The sequence below is a fragment of the Hipposideros armiger genome, unplaced genomic scaffold, assembly GCF_001890085.2.
Source record: "Hipposideros armiger isolate ML-2016 unplaced genomic scaffold, ASM189008v1 scaffold_20, whole genome shotgun sequence".
NCBI lineage: Eukaryota > Metazoa > Chordata > Mammalia > Chiroptera > Hipposideridae > Hipposideros > Hipposideros armiger.
In genome coordinates this window covers 6,022,812-6,042,271 of record NW_017731370.1, presented here as the reverse complement: position 1 = coordinate 6,042,271, position 19,460 = coordinate 6,022,812, and the positions used below count along the sequence as shown (strand labels likewise).

General features: G+C 39.0%; 1 protein-coding gene across 1 annotated transcript in view; it reads right to left on the bottom strand.

Moving 5' to 3' along the window:
* The window catches only part of PAK5 (p21 (RAC1) activated kinase 5), a 174,526-nt gene that overhangs the window by 33,282 nt on the left and 121,784 nt on the right, over positions 1-19,460 (bottom strand). Inside the window, exon 3 of the mRNA XM_019635273.1 lies at positions 4,954-5,739. Coding sequence (XP_019490818.1) covers positions 4,954-5,739 — 786 coding nt within the window. The remainder of the gene's footprint in view (positions 1-4,953; positions 5,740-19,460) is intronic.

Below are 19,460 nucleotides of genomic sequence, written 5' to 3'. Positions count from 1 at the left end.
AGCCATTTTCCCTCCCTGTGAGGCTGGCTTGTGTGCAGGGGAGGGTGGAAAGAGTTCAATCTCCACAACTGGCCGTTTTGATAGTTTTGTGGCATGAATGGTGCTATATGGGTCTTGNCGCCTCAAGGTTTTGTTTGCTTAAGCCCCAGTGAAAAACATTTAAAAGGAGGGAGATGAATGGAGATTTCATAACATCCTTGATTCCTGACAAACCAACAGGAAAATTAGGTGGTTAGATAACATTGGAGGAGTGTTTTTGTTTGTTTGTTTGTTTGTTTTTTACTGTGGGTTAACATTAGTATTTTTTCCTTTACACCAAAATGTAAAACTGGTCACACACACACACACACACACACACACACACACACACACATACACACCCCTCCTCATTTGTGCTCTATCTGGAGACCACCACAGGATTCGTGCTTTCTCTTATTATTGGAAACGTGAACGTGACCCACCACCCTTTAGGATTTTTCATAAGGCTAAGCCAGATCATCTGAGTCTTGATCAATATTTCTTCCCTCAGCAGGAAATCTAAATGTATTGGGTCATCAAGAAAGTCATGATGCAGTTTTGCATTGAAAAACATAAAAAAAATACGTCATGACTTTCCCAACAACCCAATAGTTGGGAGATTTTTTTAAGAGGACAGTTCTAAAGACGCCGGCACCTAAGTCTTTTTAGAAAGATGTGTATTTTCAATCAAGTAAACATTTTAACTACTAACAAGCGCCCCCCCTCACCCTCCCACTAAACGTGCTCGTGAATTTCTCATGGGTCTCCTGCGAATTGTGGAACAGCAGCTTGCTTCTTTGGAGTCCTGATTATAAAGGCCGAAAAACTCTTGGTAGAACTGTTATTTTTCTCTGAGCTACCGTGGTTTCTGCATTGTTTCTGGGCTTAACAAAACCAGGTTTTGGGGGCAGGTCTGCTTTGCCTAATATTTGGAAGTCTGCAAGAAGAGGGAGTCCGCAAGGAATGAGCAAATTATCCCCTCCCTCATTCCCTCACTCCCTCTCTCCCTCCTCTTCCTATTTGCCCACGTAGCTTAAAGTTCGGGTGGCCATTGGGACCTCACATGGATTTTATTGGCAAATGCGGCTGAATCCCTGAAATAATATATACCCATACAATGGAAAAAACACTGGATTTAGCAGACTCACCTGACCTGGATACTTGTCCTTGTTTTGCAGCCAACTAACTATGAAAACTTACGTGTGCCATGTGACTTTCTAGACCTCAGTTACCCCCCTGTGAAATGAGTGGGTAGGGGTCACTGGTGGTTATATGAAATCCCAAATGCCTGCAGGTATTAGGCTAATAGGAAAAGTGAATGAAGTGGGCTGGGCAGGGCCCTGCACAGGGCCTGTCCCTTCCAATAGGGCAGCCTTCACCTCCAGCCAATTCTATTCCCAATGCTATGTGAAAATGTAGGCCTAGGGATACCAGATCATCTCATTTATATTATTATTATTATTATTATTATTATTATTATTATTATTATTATTATTATTATTATTATTTTGAGAAACCTGAAACCCAGAAGTTGAGATTTCTAAGTGAAATATCTTGTTTTTCAGATGTTGGAAATGACTCTTGGGTGGGCTAAAAATGTCAATGGATCAAATATGGCTCCATGGCTGAAAAGAAACAGCTTCTGGACAAAATTTTCTCTATGACCATGACCTAAAACAGCCCCCTAGCACAAGGGTTCACACACACACACACACACACACACACACACACACACACACACACCATATTCAACCCTGAATAGCCAAAGTAATCCTGAGAAAGAACAAAAAAGCTGGAAGCATCACACTTCTTGATTTCAAACTATAATGTTATAGTAATCAAAACAGTATAGTATTGGCATAAAAACAGACACATATCAATGGAATAGAACAGAGGGCCCAGAAATAAAACCATGCATACACATAGTCAATTAATTTTTGACAAAGGAGCCAGGAATATACATTGGGAAAGGGCAGTCTCTTCAATAAATAGTGCTGGGAAAACTGTATAGCCATGTGTAAAAGAATGAAACTGGATTCCTATTTTACAACATACACAAAAATCAACTCAAAATGGATTAAAGATTTGAATGTAAGACCTGAAGCCATAAAGTTCCTAGAAAAAAAACATAGGGGATAAGCTTTTCAACATTGGTCTTGGCAGTAATTTTCTGGATTAAGCACTGAAAGCAAAGCAACAACAGCAAAAATAAACAAGTGGGACTAAGTTAAACTAAAAACTTCTGCTCAGCAAAGGAAACCATAAATGAAATGAAGAGGAAACCTATGGAATGGGAGAAAATATTTGAAAACTACACATCTGATAAGGAGTTAATATCCAAAATATACAAGGAACTCCTACAATCATACATAAAAAAAAATTCAAAACCCAAAATAAACCATTAAAAAAGGGGCAAAGGACCTGATCGATATTTTTCTAAAGAAGACATACAAATGGCAAACAGGTGCATAAAAAGGTGCTCGACATCACTAATCATCAGGGAAATGCAAATCAAAAGCACAACGAGATATCACCTCACACCTGTCAGAATGGCTATTATCAACAAGACAAGAAATAACAAATGTTGGAGAAATTGTAGAGAAAAAAGGACCCTCATGCACTGTTGGTGGGAATGTAAACTGGTATAGCCACTATGGAAAACAGTACGATGGTTTTTCAAGAAATTAAAAATAGAACTACCATCTGATCCAGCAATACCACTTCTGGGTATATATCCAAAGGAAACAAAACCATTATCTGGAAGAGGCATCTATACTCCCATGTCTACTGCACTATTATTAACAATAGCCAAGGTGTGGAAACAACCTATGTGTCTGTCAGCAGATGAATGGATCAAGAAAATATATATACAATGGAATATTATTCAGCCATAAAAACAGAAGGAAATCCTACCGTTTGCAGTAAGATGAAAGAACCTGGAGAGCACTATGCTAAGTGAGATAAGCCAGACAGAGAAAGACAAATACTGTATGGTATCACTTACATGTGGAATCTTAAAAAAAAAAGTAAAGTAGAACTCATAGAAACATAGAAAAGTGGTTGGCAGGAACTGGGGGGTGGGGTGGGGAAAATGGGAGAAGTTGGTAAAGGATAGAAACTTTCAGTTATAAGACGAATAAGGCCTGAAGATCTAATGTATAACATGGTGACTATAGATGATAAAACTATACTGTATAGTTGAAATCTGCTAACAGAGTAGACTTTTAATGTTCTCACCATCTCCCAAATGTAAATATGTGAGGTGATAGATGTCTTAATTAACTTGGAGGAGAATCCTTTCACCGTTGTACCCATATGTCAAATCCTCATGTTGTCCATTTTAAATGTCTTATAAGTTTGTCAATTATACCTCAATAAAGCTGAAAAAAATCACATTCTTTACTGATATATAAAGTAACCACTAATGTTCAAAAACCTGAGGATGTAAGTAGATTCAGCTACAGAACATGTTAGTCCCTGTATTTCACTCTAGAACTGTGAAGGGGTTCCCTCAGGTGAGTGATATGTACAGGGAAGCAAATTAACTATCTCATGCACCATGATCCACGTGTATGGCTTCATATAGCTTTTATCTGCTGATCAATTAGACAGACCTCTTTCAAACAATTGCCCTGGCGAGAACAGAGGAAGTAAAGGCAGCCATGAAACTCTGACCCTGATAGTTCAAATAAATAACACAGTGAGATGAAAAACATCTCAATATTTACATTTTAACTGGAGGTATATATTTCAGGTTTTTATTTCCTCAAAATTTATTTTTAAGTTTATATATTGGGAACTAAAGTGACAGTTGTCTTTTTTTCCCTAAAGAATGGATTAAGTCACTGCCAGCATGTCCCTAAAAGACTTCTCTTCAATATCTTGGATTGGGTTTATAAGAAATAATAAGCAGAGGAAAAATATTGACTATCTATAATCAATAAAGCAGATGAATGCAGGAAGGCTTGCCTTCCAGAGTTTGTTGGGCAGCCCCTCAAGCTATTGAAGAGAGCGCAATCGGTACAAATGTACATGATCACGCTACTAGAAGTCCTGTCCCTTTCAACTGGTTCGAGACCTCTATAATCCACAGCCCATCACCAAATGCCCTACTTTCACTTTGCTATCCAGGGGATGTAGCAAAAACATTTCTAAGTTACTGTGGGAAAATAAACCCCTTACACACTCTCCAAGATATTTTGCAAAGTCTGTGCTTGTTGGTTCAGTAACTTCTCCAACAGTAGTCCCCACACGTAGGGGTAGCATGGACTAGTCTAATTTCAAAGCAAATTTGCAGCAGCTAACATTAAAAAAAAAATTTTTACCTAGAGAAGAGTTACAACAAAACAAAATGAAAAGCACATTGAAAAAGGTCCAGCAACCAACTTCTATCAAGCATACCAAAATTTCATACAAACATGACATTTCAACACCAAAACAGGAGGAAGAACAAACTCTCAAAATGAAGAATTGTTCCTTGGGTTGAATAAAATTAACTTTATTAAAACTTACCACGTTATCCTGATTTTTTCCCCCTTTTCAGCAGATCCGAGTAAACTTTGCCAGAATGCAGGAGCCACTGTGTTATTCCATCTAATGGTCTACAATCATACACTCCTTAACAAAGAACTTAGTACAAGATGAACACATCATATTGTTATCATTAGTATATGAGAATATCTTTCAAATAAACAAGATTTTGGGCCTTGTTACCAGAAACCCCATAGGAGATCCCAAAAGACTTTTAATAAGTAAATGTGTCTTGCTCTACATTTTCTGCCCTTGGGGCTCCTGGATGGAAATCAGATAGAATTTCAATATGGACTCTCACAAAGCCAGCCAGCACTTTAGAATCTGACTGTATAAGAAGGTGGTGTTAGCACCGCCTTTGTGGAGGGTCCTGCACACTTGAAGGAAGGAGGCAGTGAACGTTACCTTTGGAATGCACATGGTGGGCTCTGACAAGCGAGGATAGGTGTAGGAATTGTACGAGTGTCCTTGGGGGTGGGTTTTAAATGCACTTGCTCCGAAGGGCATCATGGGTTCCTGGAGTCCCGAGCCCGACCTGGACCTCTGCCGCATGGCCGGCTGAGGGCTCGTCTGATTCAGGTAAGATGACTTCGGTCTCCGGTCATAGTCATCCAGGCTGGGTCCCCATTCACTTTCGCTGTACGCCAGACTCTCCTTGGAGCACCCGCTGGTCCCTGCAGTTCTAGTGGGTGTGAATTGGAAAGGGTAATCTAGAGGGGAGCTGCTGGAGGCTCTCTGGTATCCCCACTTGAAGTCACTGTATTCGCTTGGTTTGCTCAGTGAGTCCAAGTGTGCGTGATAATCAACAGGAAACCTGACAATATCGGATTTCAAAGGCTTCATCTCAGAATAGTAGGTTTCCCCGTGTTTCATTTTCATTACGTGCCCATTTTGACTGGCCGCATGGCTGCCTTTATAAAACGGATCCAGATCGTCTCCATAGAGGCTTTTTTCTCGGTACTTCTCCGTGGTGTAGTCAGCAGTGGTATCAGATTCGCTGGAATACTGTGAGAAGGTGATGAAGCCGTTTTCTTCCCGGTGGCCTTGACCATGGCAGGCGGCTCCCTGGTCCGGAGTGGGTGGGCTTTCTTTCCTTAGGGAGTTAGAGCGAGTCACGGAGATGTTGTCGAAATCCTCCAGGAGGCCGTTGATGGAGGTTTCCTTGCAGGGTTTGTTTCCTCTAACGATTGTCTGGGAATAATAAAAGGAATACTGTTTAAAGAAAACGTTTCAGGCGTTCAAGTTGAGGGAGGAATCCCTCACCCACTCTATCCAATTTAAACCAGAGGAAAGCAGACACCAGGAATATTTCATAAAAAAATGATTTAAAAAGCACTGCTCATTGACTTCAGTGGTGAAATAAATCAAGTATTAAACAATAATCTGAAATTGCAGATTTTCCCTTACCTATCTCAACAGAGATATTAATTAAACATCAAAAAGCCATTTAGAAGACTGTACAGGTTATCACTGTCTTATTTACCAGTTCATGGGACATCCCCTCCTTTTGTTCCTCCATGTAAATAATAAACCCTAACCATCTAACCATAAGCTGCTGATTATAATTTTAACGTCTATAACTGTTTGGTCATAAAGGGCATATTACTCTTTTTTACATTCATTATCCAGGTTATTTGCAAAACCAGTAAGCACGAACAGAGCTAGGAAATGTTATGTATGTATACGTACCCCTGTATGCACACACATCTGTAGTTATAGCCATCTGTATCTATATTAATCTAAACATGAACTCATACTGTTGTCTCTGAATCTAACGTAGTACCACATGGTTCATTCTAGCTTTCCCCCTTACTTATCTGTAACCCCTGTCTGTGACAGTGGAAAACTTGGATTACCATCTGTTATTCATTTACTTATTCAATCACAGTACATATGTACAGCAGTTTCAGAATATTAACCCATACAGCATGCAAAGCAACTTTGCCAACTAGAGTACAGTGTTTATGTACAGTTCTTTTTTACTTTAGTCTTAACAGTTTTCATTCAAAGCACTGTTTTCCAAAGTTACTTAGGTTAGCATCATTTCCCCCACACTCCCTTCCATGGGGTTATGTCAGATATGTGTAATAGATGCTTTTCTCACTGTCTGCCTTTCTTCCTGGGACCCTCTGATCTCCTGGTTGACTTTATTTTTTTATTATTATTATTTTTTAAGATTTTTATTGGGGAATTGGGGGATGGGAACAGCACTGGGGAATTGGGGGAAGGGGAACAGACAGTTGCTGTCATTTTGTTCTTCAGTCTAGTTGTGGAGGACGTTGCTTCACTGGCCCAAGTTGGTACCATCATTGCGCTCTTCCTGGGCGAGGCAGATCAGTCCCTGGCTTCTGGATGGCTGATAACGGCTGGCTACACATGGTAGCCCATGGCAACCCACTGCAGCAGGGGCTGCAGCCCAGCTCCAGGTGGACCTGTTGTTCAGCATCTTAGCTGTGGAGGGCAGTGTCACTGACCCTCATATGTGGGATCTGAACCCAGGCCCTCTGGCGTCCCAAGCCAGCTCTTAACCAACGCGCCACTTGGCCAGCTCTCCTGATTGACTTAAAAAAAAAAATTGAAGGGGGTGACCAGTTAGCTCAGTTGGTTGGAGCATGGTGCTGAAACACTAAGGTTGCTGATTTAATCCTGGCGTGGGCCACTGTGAGCTGCACCCTCCTTAAAAGAGTCAGCTATGCTATTGTGGCATGAAGGCAATGTGTAACCAATGACCATAGCTGTTTCCCAATAAAATTTTTTTAAAAATGCATACATTAGTGCACTCTTTGTGCTGGAAAGTTATATGGGTAGTGACAAATATAAAACATCATGTAGTCATCATTACAGTGCCATACAGATTCGTTCCCCCCAACCCTAAATCTCCTGAGCTTCCCTTAGTCAGACACTACCTTCTCCCCAAACCCTCAGTACCACTGATCTGTTTTCTATCCTTACAGTTTTGCCTTTTCCAGAATATCAAAAGACTGAAATCACACAGTCTGGATTTGGTCTGGCTTCTTTCACTTAGCATAATTCATTTACGGTTCGTCCAGGTTGAAACATGAATTAATATCCTATTTTTTTCTGATTCCTTTTTCTCACTGAATACCGTTCCATTACATGAAATGTTGTGACTGTGTGAACGGTATAAATTGATTGATAAATAGCCAAAATAGGTGACGTCGTCTTGGAGCATCCACCAGAGAAAGTATAATAGTTCATATACATATATTTGGACCCTTCCTTAGAGCAACAATGTCTATGCCTACCCTATAGATGAACTTGGGAGAAAGAATGCCTGTGAACAGGGAAGGGCAGGCAGCCCAGCAAGAGGAAAGGATGAAACCGACATCTAATGCATGAAATACAAATGCTAATTTAACTCACCCTCAAATATCGTCTATTAGAGCAGCTTCCTATTGCATGGCAGATGGATTTTATCTGTTACAACTTTTCTTTCTATTTGCTCAGGGTGTTTTTCAAACCTTTTTAGACACGTGTAAGGTTACTTCCTGTGGATTTAAACTTTTGGTCTCCTATATGGTTTGCAGGAATTTAAAATAGTATCAGTTTTTTGTATATATCACAATATATCAACTATAAGTCTTTCTAGTCCGTATTATGGATAGAAATGACCCTCTGCATATTCCTACTCTCTCTTTATGAACAGTTGGCAGATTACTCAAAGAAAATTTTATACGAAATTCATGGTTACCCCAAAAGTAGCTTTCTGGTACTTTTAGTCCCAGGAATCTGTGTTGACTGGTGTGCCACATGAATAATGACTGTAAGATATGCCAAGGTCTTCAAGTACCTCCTAAATTATGGGACCTACTTGGATAACCCTGTAGCAGCAATAGTATCTGGACTTTCTCTGAACTTGACAAAGAAGAGTTAACTATATTAGAATTTTTCATAGTTGATGTTATCTTTGGGTCCATATCCCAGAAAAAAAAGTCATTTCTGTAAGTTCTATGTGTCTTAAATGATATTTCAATTAATCTTTCCTGTTTGCCCCCATCCTTCCCATTTTTTTTTAAAGATTTTTATTGGAGAATTGGGGGGATGGGAACAGTGCTGGGGAATTGGGGGAAGGGGAACAGACAAGTTGCTGTCCTTTTGTTCTTCAGTCTAGTTGTGGAGGACGTTGCTTCACTGGCCCAAGTTGGCACCATCATTGCGCTCTTCCCGGGCGAGGCAGATCAGTCGCCGGCTTCTGGACGGCCGCTCACACTGGCTGCTGGCCGCTCACGCTGGCTGCTGGCTACAGACGGTAGCCCATGGCAACCCACTGCCACAGGGGCTGCAGCCCACGCCGTCGCCGGCGACTCACGGCAGCCCAGCTCCAGGTTGAGCTGTTGTTCAGCATCTTAGCTGTGGAGGGCAGTGTCACTGGCCCTCATATGTGGGATCCGAACCGGGGCCCTCTGGCATCCCAACCGAGTTCTTAACCATCGCGCCACTCGGCCGGCCCCCTTCCCATTTTTAAATACATAAAGTATTCAGTTCAGGGACCACAGAGTCATTTCCAGTATCTTAATGTTGGAAGGAATCTAAAGATCAACTTGTTCACCTCTTCCTTTCACTGAGAAAAACTGAAACTCAGAGTTGACTTTGCCAACTGGTATGTAACATACCTGGGATTGAAACCCAAGCCCTCTTTTCCCTCTCTAACTCTCTTTGCAAGGTATTCTCCAGACTCTTTTAAGCTAAACAAAATAGCACCAGTTGGCAATGCAAAGCGTTGGTGTGTGACATCACAGCCCATCAAATATAGGTCATTGAAGAGCATATTTCTATCACATACTCTACCCTTAGCAAGGAGTTGAATTTACAGAGTATGGATAATTCTAGGTTCTGGTCTCAATTTCAGTCACATGATTTAATTTTATTCTTTCATTACCCATTTCCTAATTTGTAAAATGGGTGATTTCACTTGATATTTAGTAACACCCCCAATCCTCCAGGAATTGTAGAGGCTGATAGGGAGAGGGATTACAAAGCAGTTTTAAAACATTCTGATGCCCTCAGTAAACACACTGCCTTCAGCTAGGCATAAATGAGTAAATACAAATGAATTAAGAATACAAATATTTAAATATAACTCATCAATGAAGTTTATAAAGAAAAGATCAGAGAAGAACAAACTAAAAATCCTGGGAAATATTCAGAAAGAAGAGAATTATGAGTTAGGTCCAGAGGGAAACAATAGAAGTAATTAGATAGAGGGGGAAAAAGGGGGGTAATTATCAGCTCATCACTCACTGAATGACTGAGATGATAACCAGAGATAATCAGCATGTGTTCAGATGTTACCATCTTTGGGGGCTATGAGTATAATCATGATTGCAGAAGAAAGAGTTCCATGCTCATATTAAATTAGCATCTCAATCACTTTTCCTTTGGAATTTATATCCAGAAAACCTGTTAGTTCATCTTTAGCAAATTAATAAATGGCTTTGATGGGGACTGGATGCTTAGTCTTAGAAATTCACTACCAGGACACAGATATTGAAAAGGAAAAAAAAAATCTTCACTATGTGATTCCTTTGATATCAGAGCATTATTGAATATTTCCTTTGACACTGCTGGGTCCTTTAAATCTCCTTCTTTTCCCACTAAAACCCTTCCAATTTCATTAATGAGTTGAATGGGCAGACTTGAAATTACCTCACTTTGTTTCTGGGAAATACTGAGAGACAGGAATTTAGATGCCCAAAAGAGGCACCTATTTATTTATCATATCATATCATATCTATCTATCTATCTATCTATCTATCTATCTACCTATCTATCTATCATCTATCCATCCAATAATATCCATAGATAGCTACAAAAGCTATCTATAATACCTATATGTCTATATATACCATTTGTAAATATTTTTTAAGTGACTAAATAATAACATAATGAAGGCCTGTTTGAGAGAGCCCTTTCTCTCATTAATTGAATTATAAATGTCTTACACTTGGAAAATTAAAAACCAATCACAAACAGCTATTTCATAATTTTTGGTACTCCACATATGTTCACTTAGATTTCTGTGAGAGATTAGAGGGTTGCTGTTTCAGCATACACATTAATCTGTGGCCTCAGAAGTGGGGAGTCTGCTATTTCTGTGCACTTGTCACATCCAGAGACATTTGTTCGGTTCACGTGAAAAATGATAGCAGTAAACTCAATAGATAGAACTCTCTATATTTGTTAATATGGAAATAGAAATATTAACATTGCTATGGGCTAAATACTATTTACAAGAAAAAATAAAGACTATCCATTGAGTAAGAAACATTTTTTTAAAAACAATATAATACTTATTATCTTTGTTTTGAATCTTAGGCTCACAGTGATGTGATATTGCACAAGTTACTTAAGGTTCTAAAGCCTTGGTTTCTTAACCCATAAAATGGTGAGAATAAAGCCTTACCTCATAAGGTTAATGTGATGATTTAATAAAATAATTTCTGTGAAAAGTAGGTATGATTCTTGGCATAAAGTAGTACTGATAAGTGGCAGTTATTTAACTATTTTACGGGTAAAATTTAAATTAGGCTGATAATAATTTAGGAAAAGAATAAAGCTACAAGCAACAAATAGAAGAAATAAATCTCTGCTTATACATTGGAAGAAAAAGGATAATTGATGTAGTAGACTTTAAAAAAATGACTATTAGTAACTTTAGATGCAAACGTCTTGAATTTAAATAGATGTACCTCAAGTTAATTACAACTGTTATACATATTCTCAATGCTACTTATTATATCTAAAATAATGCAATACTTTCAAACCATAATCAACACTGTTGGTATCTTTTAAAAAATGTAATGTCTGAGTCACAGAATTTAACAAAATTAGACTCTCAGTATTTAAACTGAAAGATGTATATGAAAAAGAAAAGTTAATAAAAATACAGTAAAATATTGACAGTGGTCATCTTTAAGTGGGGAGATTAAGGGTTATTTATATTTTTAGACTGATGCTTCTCAAACCTTAATATGCAAACAAATCACCTGAGGATCCTGTTAAAGGGAGATTAAAAAAAAATAAATTTATTGGGGTGACAATGGTTAGTAAAATTACATAGGTTTCAAGTGTAGAATCCTATAACATCATCTATATAGATCTGAGGAAGGCCTGAGGTTCTGGATCTTGGGAAAGATCTCAGGCGATGATGCCGCTGGTCTGCTGTTCATACGATGTGCTCAAGTCGGGTGGTGTATTTCCCAGATTTGCTACAATCAGAGCTACTTTTATAATAAAAACAGACTGAGATATGCTTCTTCAGTATAGTAGGAATCATCATGATATATATATACACACACACACACACAGAGTATAGTGTTAAATATAGATTGTTTTTCATATACATACGTAATTTTATATATATACATATTGTGTTAAAATTATGTGATATTATATTTGGCTGTTGGGAGCTACATTGTTCAATATTTTCCCATTCCCTATGAAGGTGTAATATTTATTATGTTTAACCAAAATGAAAACTGCAGCAAGTTTCACCATTTTGGTATACCCGCTTCCATATCAGCATGATCTTATTATGAAGTTATGAGCCTTAGAGTTATTGATGACTAAAACCTGAGTTCCGTAGAACTGAAGATGTGGTTGAAGATACAGTAATACCTCAGTTTGTGAGCATAATTCGTTCCAGAAACAAACTACTGATATTGCAAGACATCGCTCGTTTACCAAGTTGAAATGTATTATTAGGTTGGTGCAAAAGTAATAGCTGTTTTTGCCATTACAGCTATTACTTTTGCACCAACCTAACAGAAATGTTTGCTCGTCTTGAGGAACACTCGCAAACCAAGTCACTCGCAATCCAAGGTTTTACTGTATTTGAAAAGAGGAAAAGTTTATCAGTAGTGGTAAAAAACAAAGCAAAACAAGCAAAACCCAAAGAAATGAATAGTGTATCTAATTAAGCATGGTGTTTTCTTGGATCTCCTTTTCAGCATTTGAAAATGTTTATGAATGATATAAATGTATCACTCTTAAAGAAAGCACATGCTTTTCTCTCTTTCAGTGAAAACTATTAAATCAGTGTTAACAAGAAGGGGCTTGCAAAATGTAAATATTTATTAAAAATAAATTGTTGAAACCTATGTAATTTTACTAACCATTGTCACTCCAATAAATTTAATTTAAAAAAATTGTTGACCTGCCACACCCCCCACCTGAGTTTTTAAAAAGAAGGATATTATTTAATCAGGACGACCAGTAAAACTAAAACTAGAGGCAATATTTGTTTCCCTAACATGGACTTCACTGTAAGGAGTCATAAATAGCTGAACAACATTAATGAAATCTAAACATGCAGAAGAATTTTACAACACAGTTTAACCAGCTTCAAAACGTAAGAACCACTATTTATTACTGTCAGTATCTGATGTTTATTAAAGTGAGATTGTGCAGTTTTATAGAGATCAATACTATAATAACTGCAAGAGTATCGGTGAATTTCATGCTGCAAAACAGCCAGGCATTAAAAAAATCAATGCAACCCAATCTATCTGAGTTTGACGCCATGGTTCTCATTGTCTTTCCATTGAGGATGGCCCAGCTCAGTGTCTCCTCTGGCTCCCGCTGACAGCGGCCATATTTCATGGTGCTCCCTCCTCAGGCTGTCGTCTGGTGATAAGCTGTAATGGATCTGTCCATAAGAACAGCTGTCTCCCCTTGTTCCCGGGGAAGAGATGAAAAAGTGCCTCTCCTCTCACAGACTGTATTAACCTTGACAATAATGAAGTGTGTAATTAACAGCTTTGCCCTAATACGACCTCACATTTCTTTTTTAAAAACAATGTCTTCCATCCTCCTCAAGAATGTGTTTCATTTAGCCTTTCTGGGTAAACACTTTGCAGGAGTTCAATAAGTCCCATGACTCAAGAACAAACCAGGGCTCTCTCAGAAAGCATCTACTTTTAAACAATTTATCTAAATGCATGCCCTGTTTGCAGAGAACCAATCCCTTGTTTTTATTTATAAATGTGGCTAGAAAGAAGCGGGGTACAAAATCGCAATAAACGAAAGACCTGATATACTTGGACCCTATGGAAAGAAATTGTAATTTGCGATTGGCTTTTCTAACATCAAAAGACCTCAGATCTTCTATTTTCTTTCAGTTTTCTACATATACCTTTGTTGTGGGGTAATTGGGTGAATAGTTGAGAATCACATATTCCTGGGAAAATATGAGAATTAGGGCAGAATATCTCAGAGTGGAGGTGGTGGCGAGGGTTTCTAACCAGTAAGACCTTTTTAAATAAATTACGAAATGATCTTAAATCATGTGGCATCCAAAGAAAACCATTCCTTTGCTAACTAAAAATATTATGTTCTGCACAAATTACAAGAAAGTAGAATATATTTAAGAAAGGTTTTGTACATTCTGTAGAAATCAAGATTTCCTCATTAATTGGAAAATGTTCTGTTGTTTGCCCTTTTCTCTGCCTCTTAAAGCCCAGAGACTCTTAACACATTTAGTGACCAGATCCATACAAGAATAATTTCTGAGGGTGACTTTCTATTTATTGTGAACTGGGCAAAGTAAATGTAGACAGTTAATAGCCCTGATGCTGCTTGGAATGGAGGCTGCCAGTCTGAAGTGAACTGAAGTCAGTTTGCTCAGAGTTAACAGTTTTATGTTTGTGTTTAAAGTCAACAACGCTGTAGTTGGGAATTTACTATTTGCTTGCTGTTTCCTGATTTAGTGTCTAGGGAGCAATGAAGTTGATGGAAGTATCTCTGTTCATTAATTTATTCATTTTGTCAAAAAAGTCATTTCTCGGTGCTGGGAGAACTCTGAGATGAGTGAGACAAGAGTTCACAATCTTTCTTAACTTGGGTAGTAGATATAGGAATTTAATATCATTCTTTAAGCTTTCCATGTACTACGAGGTCTGACAATTAAGTTCGCAAACGTGTTGCAATGATGGTGCTAACCTTTTTTGATATCAAAGGGATTATTCATTATGAATTTGTACCTACTGGACAAATAGTTAAACAAATTTACTATTTGGAAGTGCTGAAAAGGCTGCGTGAAAAAGTTAGACAGTCTGAACTTTTCGCCAACAATTCATGGCTCTTGCATCATAACAATACACCAGTTCACACGGCACTGTCTGTGAGGGAGTTTTTAGCCAGTAAACAAATAACTGTATTGGAACACCCTCCCTACTCACCTGATCTGGCCCCCAATGACTTTTTTCTTTACCCAAAGATAGAGGAAATATTGAAAAGAAGACATTTTGATGACATTCAGGACATCAAGGGTAATACGACGACAGCTCTGATGGCCATTTCAGAAAAAGAGTTTAAAAATTGCTTTGAAGGGTGGACTAAGTGCTGGCATCTGTGCATAGCTTCCCAAGGGGAGTACTTCGAGGTGCCCATAGTGGTATTCAGCAGTGAGGTATGTAGCACTTTTTCTAGGATGAGTTTGTGACCTTGATTGTCCAACCTCATATATGCATGTGTCTTAGACTGGGTCCCCAGAAAGCAGAGTGCGACAAAGGCTTGCATGCGAGTTCTTTACTTTCGAAAGTGAGGTCAAGGAACAGTGAGGAGGGTGAAACAGGGATGGAGGGAAGCCATTTGAAGGGTGCATTATCAAGCAGGTATATCGGTGGAGAATTGAAGCTTAGTGCTTCCGAAGAGCTGTGAAGACTGGGCCTCAGAACTGACCATTAAAGGGAATGAAGATGGAAGCACCCATCAATCAGGTCCCATCTCCTGCATTAGAATGACTGAGGGGACTCCCACATGTCTCACAAGGTTGCAGTAAAGAAACTGCCATGTCTACGAGCAGAGATAAGTGGTGCAGCTGAGGTGAGTAATAGTTGCCTCAGTAATGGCTGGAGTAAAAAAGTTTGGCCTAAGACATGTGAGAAGGTGTCCAATACACCTTTTTTAGACATATGATGTATTTCACAACAAAAAAATTAAAAATGAAGTAAAGCAGTGCCCCCTTCTGTTCCCCCAATGGGCAAGGATATGAGTAATCTTGATCAGTGTGGCAGATAGGCTAGGAGGTGACCAAAGATGTGTGTTCCCCCACTTCAATAGTGTAAATTTATTGCTGCAAAGCTGTCCCAGCCAGGAGACACATTTCCCAGCACTCTTTACATCTCGATAGAGCATGGGATCAATTCTCACCCATGGAATATAAGCAGGATGTGATGTGTATCCCTTCCAGGACAAATCTACCAAGAAATGCCTTTTCTTCTCTTTATTCTCCCCTCTGCCAGCTAGGTGGAGAAGACCTAGCAGGATACACATACTTTTAGTTGCTAGGGGGTGCCAGGGCCATAGGGTGGAAATGGGCATTGCTGAATGACCATATGGAATGCCATGCTGTGGTCAGGAAAACCCACACTGGATATTAAGTGAGTAAGAAATAAACCGTTTTTGCCTCAGCTGAGAAGAGCACAATGATCGCAGTACCAACATGGGCCAGTGAAGAAATAAACTGTTTTGTTGAACTTATTTACTGAGATGTAAGAGAATTACATTAGCTAGTACATCTTAATGATAATGAATATAGTGAGTCCAGAATTAAAAAGCAGATCAGGAATGCAAGAGATAAGCAGGGACAGACTTTATCTTGGTATTCCTATCAAATGTGCCCAGGCTAATTCTCCATAACTGGCATTGGTCACAGAGCCCAGGGCATACATACTGGCTCCAGGGAGACCAAAGGAAGCAATCTGATTTGTGAACCAGACATGCACTGATAATGGCCAGGTAGAAGAAATGGCGTGGAGCACCCGAAGCCTGAGGCCGGGCACTGAGAGTTGTGGAAAGAACTGCTTATCTCAGCTTGGTTTCAGGGTAGCAACAAGAGTTGACCATGTATGACAAATGTTTTATTTTTCCGTATTTCAGGACAAGATGCAAACTCATCTGGGGAGTAGAAGAAGGTACATTCATTAGCATGTATCACATAGGGGCCAATCCAATAGTCTGATATTACTGTCTGTGATAGATTGCTTATGAAATGGGCATAACTCTCCCCTCCCAATGCAATGAGATTTTGTAGGTCTTTGCATTGGGAGGTGGTGGAATCTATGTCCCTATCTATGAATCTGGGATGGCCATATGGCTTGCTTAGACAAAAGAAGGTGGCAGAAGTGAAATTATTATTACACCAATTTTTCATCTGGGTTGCAAGAAGCCTTGCCAGCGGCCACCATCTCTGTCCCCTGCCTCTGCCAGGTGAACAAGTTTGGACTGGCCAGCTACAGGATACGAGATGAACCACTGCTAGATCAGCAGCCCCATTTCAGCTATGTGCCCCTGTCCTCCACGCTGGCTGGAGCAGGAGATGCAGAAGAAAGGAGGCATAAAAGCTAGGACCTGGGCCCTATCTCGGGGCAGTTGAGCCTGACTGCCAGAGGGGAAAAAAACCTGTGTGTCCATGAGTGGAGAATGGAAATCCGTGATATGTCCAGAGGAAGGGAAATTATGTGAGTGGAAACTCACTGGAGATGAGTCCTGGGCTGGCAGGCTTCTCCTGACTCATGCTAATCATGAAGCCACTCTCCATCTGCTTTTGCCGGTAAAGGATGAGTCAGCGTGGAACTCTTAGTAAGAGCACGGCCAAGGCTTATCTTTGAGTTGGTTTTAGTTTTTTAATGGCTGAAGTTATTGTAAATTGGCATAGCATCATGGTTATAGTTTTGGTTCTATTTATATGGACTATAAAAATAAGTACAAAATGGGAACTTTAGTTACTATGCAAAGTTTCCTATTATTACTTAAGAATTCTTAATTAAGCCATCAGGTATCAAGTTGCTTTAGCAAATTTAGATTATTTGTAAAGTAAGGCATCTCTCCCTTTTTACTCTTAAATTTTTTTAATGCTATATTTTAAAAGTCTTGAAAAATTGAGATGTTTTAATACAGCAAGAACTTTTTAAATGTGGCTACTAAGAACTGTAACATGAAATATGTGGTTTGCTTTATATTTCTATGGAACAGCATTGATCTAGAGCAAGAATTAGCAAACTATGGCCCATGGGCCAAACCCAGCCTGTTTTTGTAAGTACGGTTTTATTGGAAGGCAGCCCCATCCATCTGGGTATGGCTACTTTTGGCAGAGTTGTGACAGAGACCACATGGCCCACAAAAGATAAAATATTTGTTATCAGGCTCTGTACAGAAAAAGTTTGCTGACTCTTGATCTGTAGTGTCATCAGCTGTACAGTTCCCAGTTTGGGGGGAAAAGCGCTCTTGTATTTGATTCATGGGCTGTGCCAAAAAAGAAGGCCTCTCGGTAAGTTGGGTATGCAGCTTCAGTGGGATATGGTCACTTGGCACCAAAGGACCATGCAGTTCATTTATAATCTGTGGTTCTGTGGCACAAGGGGATGTGAAGGGGACATTTCCCCATTCCTGAAGCAATCTGGTTTGTAGGCCAAGCCAATCCACTGGAATAAGGAACCATATCTTATTTCTTCAGAGAAACAAAATGGAGTTCTTGCTGAGTGGTGAGTTCACATTAGGCATCATCGACGTGATGGGCATAAAGAAGAATTGAGCCTCCCTCTCCCCTACTTATGATCTGAGCTTTAAATAATTTGTAAGATTAATAAATTGACTGCCACCATTCCATGTATTGGTTTCAAAGAGCTTATAGTCACTAACATTGATCTAAATACTCCCTGCACACCAATACAATGCGAAGTGTGTTTCTCATACTTAATCCTCACAACAAGACTCTGAGATAGATAGCATTATGACCTTTTTCTACAAAGGAGAGAAACGAGGCTCAGAGAGGCCAAGTTAACTCGCCCAGTATCACTCACATGAAAATCACAGCATCCTCAGCTTTAGCCTCCGAGGTGCGGACAAGACAGCAAAAGCATGCAAGAACAAGCTCCACCCACTCTGTGATACAGTGAAAGGAATGTAAGCATCCGCCATGGCACGGTGAAACAAATGTTTCCAGAAACAAAACTTTCTTAAGAAACGATGTTTGAAACTCAGAATTGTGGGAATGGGAGGAAGGAACAAGTTGACTGCTCTTTGGAACAATTAGCCTTTGCAGTCACTACAAAATTGTCACTGTAACAAAAGAAACATCTTGTTAAATTGCATTTGCTGGATAGTTTCACATTTAAAAATTTAATAACAAAATGTGTAGCTGCCACATCATTGCCACTTTCTTCTATAAAAGCAACTCAATAAATGATTCTTGAAATATTGCTAATACGCAATGCTAAGTGTCAAAATAATGCACTTTCTCTTATAGACTATATAAAGAGGCACAAGGCATAATGTATTTTAAATGTGGTCAACAAAATTTTACCTTTGAGTGTCTGAAACTTAAATTTCTGGGGTTTTTTCAACGTGACATTTTAAGCAATCTTAACAAACATGAAAATGATCTCTTTGAGGCATAATAAATGTTAAGAAACTTGTTAACCTATAAATGAAATTGCTTGGTGGTTAAATAACATTTTAAAGTATAAAGTTAGTACTGCAATTATGTACTTAATATTTCAGAAACGTACTGGTCTTAAGTGTCAAGAAACATTTATGCCCCTATGGAAAAAGAGTGGAGAAAACTGGGCTCCAAATCTTCCAAATGTTTCAGAAATATGAAATTCTAAAGACCATTAAATATTAAGGTCAGCTTTACCAAACATTCTTACTTATTAGTCATCCATTTCTCTTTAGTGATTGAAGTCAAAATAATGATTACCTCCAGGGCTAAGGTCTTCATTGGTAAGAGGTCCAAGGAAACTTTCTGGGTGATGAAAGTATTCTGTACCTTCATCTGGGACATGATCACATAAATATAATATGATACAAATATGATATGATAAATTTAGCAAGTTGCACATTTGTGATTTGTCTTTTATCATATGTCAATTATTCTTTTGTTACAGTAC